This window comes from Cucurbita moschata, unplaced genomic scaffold (genome assembly GCF_002738365.1).
Source record: "Cucurbita moschata cultivar Rifu unplaced genomic scaffold, Cmos_1.0 Cmo_Scf00026, whole genome shotgun sequence".
Taxonomy (NCBI): Eukaryota; Viridiplantae; Streptophyta; class Magnoliopsida; order Cucurbitales; family Cucurbitaceae; genus Cucurbita; species Cucurbita moschata.
Window position 1 is genome coordinate 1,157,251 of NW_019268542.1, and position 5,862 is coordinate 1,163,112.

Here is a 5,862-nt window from a genome sequence, read left to right on the forward strand (position 1 = left end):
TAACACCTAATTTTAAAAATTAAATAAAGATTTAAAATAAATTTGAATTTAAGTTAAAAAAGTTTTCGGAATTGATAAAATTTCATTAAAAAAACAGTATATTTGACTAAAATAAATTATATACCTTAAAAAAACAATATTTATTTTTTTAATATTAAAAAAATCAAATTAAAATTTTTTAAATTACTTTAGCTCCTTCAATTATTTTATATATTTCATGTATACGTTAATATGAAAAAAAAAATATATCTCAAATCGAGACTATTCAAAACAAGAAAAGATTAGTTTTTAAAATAGAAAATATTAGATTTTTTTTAGTTTTTTTAAATTATAAATACAGAAACCACCATTATTTTTTCCAATCCAATTTGAATTGGGAGCAGCTTCTTTCTCTTTAGTTCAATTAAATTCACTAACCAACAACTTTCGACTAGGATGGCTCATGATCAAGGCAACAAAATTTCCGAACTCGTACCTGATGTCATCGAGCTAATAGTCAACAAACTCCCTTCCTATTGTTTGCCGAGCTGTAGGCTGGTCTGCAAAACCTGGAACGATGTGATCTTAAGTTCTAAGCATCACCCTTCAATCTCGCATGCTTCCGACTTCTTCCTTGCACATGTTTATTCAGACAGTCGTGATCGTCCTAATTCTCATTGCTTTCGTAATCTCCATTGCTTGGAATTGGATCCCGACCACATGGAAGGGGTGAGGAGTGTTGCTTCATTCAACTTGAAGCGTAAGTATTTTAAACGTTCTTTTATCTCAACTATCAATTCGTGCAATGGACTCTTGGCTTTCGTGGTCACTAAAAAGACAAATAGCTGGCTTAGCCCGAATAGTGTCGTGATATTAAATCCCATTACGAATGAGTACTTCGAACTCCCCAAAGACAAATTCAAAGGGAATTGGTTTACTTGCTACTATGGATTTGGGTTTTGTCCCAAAACAAAACAATACAAAGTGGTAAGAAGCTCTACTGTTCGTGATAGAAACTCCATCATCCATAACTACAAAACAGAGATTTTTGCCTTTGGGACCCGGCCCGAATGGACGCGTATTGAGTCACCAACTTGTTCTTTTAATGGATGCCATGGTGTTTACTTAAACGGAGGGCTGCATTGGATTGGCCAAAATAATCTTGGTCCGGATGTCATTTATCGTCTAAATATGGAAGATGAGAAATACGAGCAGATTCCTTTTCCTGATGATGACGGTTATTTTCCTTGTATTGGAATATTTAATGGTGCCATTCATTTAACTCTTTCTATGGAGGGGTACAAGTATAGGGTGTGGAAGATGAAAGAAGATGGTTTGTGGATTAAAGCATTTAGTGTCATCATACCAGATGTCAATAAAAATATACTTTCCTTCTCAAAATCGACGGTGGAACCGATTAAAATATGTAAAGATGGAAAGATCTTGTGTCTTTGGGCTGGAGCTGAATTAATGTTGTATAATCCCACCACCAAGAAGATGGAGAAGTTAATAGATGATACAACTGCGAGAGATTTTTCGGTTCACAACATTGACTGCTTTAATTTTAACGTTCTTCCCAATATTTTAACAGGAAAATTAGGTAAATTTTTAGAGTAATTTGTTGTATTAAGCATTCCAAGATTGAAATTGAGATTGAGATTTTATTTTAAATATGAGTTAAATGTAGTCTTGATTATAAGTTTCAGTAGTTGTATTACATTTGGTTTAATTTGATATAATAAAAATAAAATAATTTACGAGACTAATTATTTAAAATTAAACTATAATAAAATATTATAAATATGGTAACAAAAATAATATTTATCTTATAAATATGATAACAAAAATAAATATAAATAAAATTTATGTGTGAAATTTTGAAATAAATTATTTGATTTTTTTTTAGGTATTTTAGATATTTTGTTTTTATACCTCTTATTTTTAAATATCTTAAATAAAATATTTATTAAAATATTTTTGAATATCTTATTTCAAATGAATATATTTAAAAATGACGGTCATTTTTTTGATCGGAGTATTTAATGGCGCTAATAGTACGAGTAGTAGATGGTTTATGATTAAACGTTTATTTTTAGTTTCTAATAGAAATAAATAAATAAAAAACGATTGAAAATATTCCTTAACTCAAAAATAATTCTTATAAAAAATATAGATTATAATAAAACTCAAAAATAATTCTTATAAAAATATAGATTACAATAAATTAATAATAATTTTATTAATTTTATTTTTATTAAATAAAATAAGAGTAATTATAAAAATTTGCTTAAAATAAATATGAGTGGATTTAGTTTTAACATTATATTTAATGAATAATGGTGTATTGTATTAAAAAAAATTGTAATTAGATATTGGTCGAGATCGCAATTTTGTGACCGCAAAAGATCGTGCCAGGTGAGCTTTCTCGTAACCGCAATTTTGTAAGACATCGACCTATTTTAACTATTAAAATTGATCGTGCGCGGTTCTTAACCCTAAGTGAGCATGCACTTATCTTTATTATAGATTTTAACGTCTATCTCGTTTTATGACGTTGAAAATAACCTATAACATGCGTCTAACATGCTTTATATAACAATTTATATCTATCACTCATGGAACCCTAAACATGCATACTATATATTATAACACTTATAACATACGTGGAATGCATGAAACATGCTTAGCCTATGGTGGAATTTTAAATCTATATGACATACTTTATGCATATACATTTTCTATTTAATTTAAAACTGTGAATGTTTGCTGAATCACCACGCCTAAATGGGGATGAGAGTTTCTTATTTATAATCATTTTCAGGATACAGAAATATGGTAAATTACAAATATTATGGAAATAGTAATAAAAGGAAAGAATAATAAATGAATGCAATATATTTGCCTTTAATAAGAGGGCAAATATGGTAACCCGTAATGTAAGGCAAATATCTAGATATTTGCCTTATAGTGAACGGTCAACTATCCTTAAAACCCCCCCGCAAGCTGAGCGTTAGATTTGAACGAACGTAAAGCTTGGATCTGAAAAATTCAAAAAGAGGTCGAGAAATACTCTTTGTGAAGATGTCAGCAACTTGGAGATGAGAGAGTACATATTGTGTGTGAAGTTTGCCAGCGATAACAAGTTCTCGAAGGAAATGATAATCTAGTTCAACATGTTTGGCCCGCTTGTGAGAAACGGGATTAGAGCTCAAAAAAATAGCACTTTTGTTGTCACATAAGAGTAAGGACTGCTTTGAAATAGGGACCTTGAGGTCATGCAAAAGATGCGTAACCCAAAGAAGTTCAGCAGCGGTTGTGGCAAGAGCACGATACTCAGATTCACAGCTGGAGCGTGAGACAGTAGGTTGCTTTTTGGCACTCCAAGAAACCAGATTGTTACCAAGATAAATAGAATAGCCGGATGTAGAACGACGAGTATCGGGACAACCAGCCCAGTCAGCATCCGAATAAGCGACTAGCGTACTAGGAACAGTGGATGGACGAAAGGTAAGACCAAAGTGGAGTGTTCCTTTGACATATCGAAGAATACGTTTGACAGCAAGAAAGTGATCTGCAGTAGGGGCATGCAAGAATTGACTGACAGAATTGACAGCATAGGTAATATCTGGATGCGTAATAGTCAAGTACTGAAGGGCGCCAACAAGAGATCTGTAGAGACTAGGATCAGAGAAAGGAGAACCATCAGCAGTCAGGTGTTGAGAAACAACCATGGGAGTGTGAACTAGTTTGCTATCGAGCAACTGAGCACGAGTAAGAATATCTCGAGCATATTTTAACTGACTAATAAAGAGATCATCAGGAGTGGGTGAAGCTTCAAGACCAAGAAAGTAACTGAGAGAACCCAAATCTTTGGTAGCAAACTCAGAATGAAGCTTGCGAGTAAAGCTGTCAATAAGAGATGAGTTGTTGCCGGTAACAATAATGTCATCAACATAAAGAAGCAAATAGATAATGTTAGATTGCTGATGAAAGACAAAAAGGGACGTGTCAGCGCGACTGCAAGAAAACCCAAGTGTGAGAAGAAATGAGCTAAAACGCTGAAACCAAGCACGAGGAGCTTGCTTTAAACCATAGAGGGCTTTCTTTAATAGACAAACATGAGTGGAAAATCGAGGATCAATATACCCAGGAGGTTGTTCCATATGAACACGTTCAATAAGAGTTCCATTGAGAAAAGCATTCTTGACATCAAGTTGTCGAAGAGGCCATTTATTTGTGAGTGCAATAGAAAGCACAACACGGACAGTGGTAGCTTTGAAAACCGGACTGAAAGTGTCAGTGTAGTCAAGACTAGGAACCTGAGTATAACCTTTGGCAACAAGACGAGCCTTGAAACGCTCGACAGATCCATCAGGCAAATATTTAATACGAAACACCCATTTAGAGCCCACGATGTTGGTGTTGGCAGGGCGAGGAACCAAAGTCCAAGTATCATTTTGTTGTAATGCTCGAATTTCTTCATCCATGGCAGCCACCCAAGCAGGATTCTTAGCCGCAGATTTGAATCCTTTTGGCTCAGTGGATGCAAGAAGAGCAGAAAGAAGTCCAGATGAGCCCAAAATACCAAAATTTGCTGGATGACGAGTCTTGAATATACCAGCTTTGGCTCGTGTGATCATAGAATGAGTGCCCAAAGAAGAGAAATCAACAGGAGGTTCAATAGAGGTCGAATTAGAAGTCGAGGGTGGCAAAGTGGAACCTGCAAGAGAAGTATCAACCTGTACAGACTCATCTACAAGGTCAGAACAAATATCACACGGGGATGAACTGGATCGAGGAGTTTGCGGTGATGAAGTGGTAGGGGGGGATGAATCAATATGATGAAAATGTGGTTCTAAGAAATTTGAAATAGAAATAGAGAAAAGAGGTTGGGTCTGGGAGTTAGGGATAGCAGGAAAGTGGGTTTCATCAAATTGAGCATGACAGGTGATATATAGCTTAGTGGTGGCCGGATCAAGACAGCGAAACCCTTTATGAGCAGGACTATAACCCAAAAAAAATACAAGGAATGCTGCGGGGAGAAAGCTTGTTAGGCATATAATCACGCAAATAAGGATAAACACGACAACCAAAGGGATGAAAATTGTCATAATGTGGAGTGTAGCCATAAAGGAGTTCAAAGGGTGACTTACCTCCAAGAAGTGGAGTAGGCAACCGGTTGATAATATAAGCTGCAGTGCTGAAGGCGTCAACCCAAAAACGAGAAGAAAGATGAGAGTGAAAGAGAAGGGCCAAGCCAGTCTCAGTCACATGACGATGTTTTCTCTGAGCACGACCATTTTGAGCAGGTGTATATGGACAAGAGAGTTGATGGTGGATGCCAGAATTACGTAAATGAGTTTTGAAACAAGTACTAGTAAATTCGGTACCACCATCGCTTTGAAATACCTTAATACGAGAAGAATATTGATTTTCCACAAATTTTTGAAATTGAAGAAAAATATCAAAAAAATCAGATTTAAATTTTAAAGGGTAAAACCAAGTGAATCGAGAATAATCATCAATACAAATAACATAATAAAGGAAACCCGAATTTGATTTGACGGGAGAAGGACCCCAAAGATCACAATGAATAAGATCTAACACATGAGACGACCTACGTTCATTGCGGGAATAAGGCAATCGATGACTTTTCGCAAGCTGACAGGTATTACATAATGATGGAGAAGGCAATAAAGACGTAAGAGAAAGATGACTTTTTCTATTTAAAAAAGAAATAACAGAATGATTCACATGACCTAGACGAGCATGCCATAAATCATATGAAGCACGTAAAGATTTGTTTCTAAGGGCTGAAATAAAAGCAGAGTTGCCGCGCTCCAGCACATATAAGCCCTCCATCTCTTTTACCGGTTGCCACCA

The 5,862-nt window shown here is 35.0% G+C and overlaps 1 protein-coding gene across 1 annotated transcript; it reads left to right on the forward strand.

Moving 5' to 3' along the window:
- The first annotated feature begins 435 nt into the window (after positions 1-435).
- On the forward strand, positions 436-1,596 carry LOC111462000 (F-box protein At3g07870-like). The gene has a single exon (XM_023105651.1). It carries the CDS (start codon positions 436-438, stop codon positions 1,594-1,596), a length of 1,161 nt encoding a protein of 386 aa, XP_022961419.1.
- Positions 1,597-5,862: the final 4,266 nt, after the last annotated feature.

Coding starts and splice junctions, on each gene's coding strand:
- LOC111462000 (XM_023105651.1), top strand. CDS start 436: ATGGCTCATGATCAAGGCAACAAAATTTCCGAACTCGTACCTGATGTC.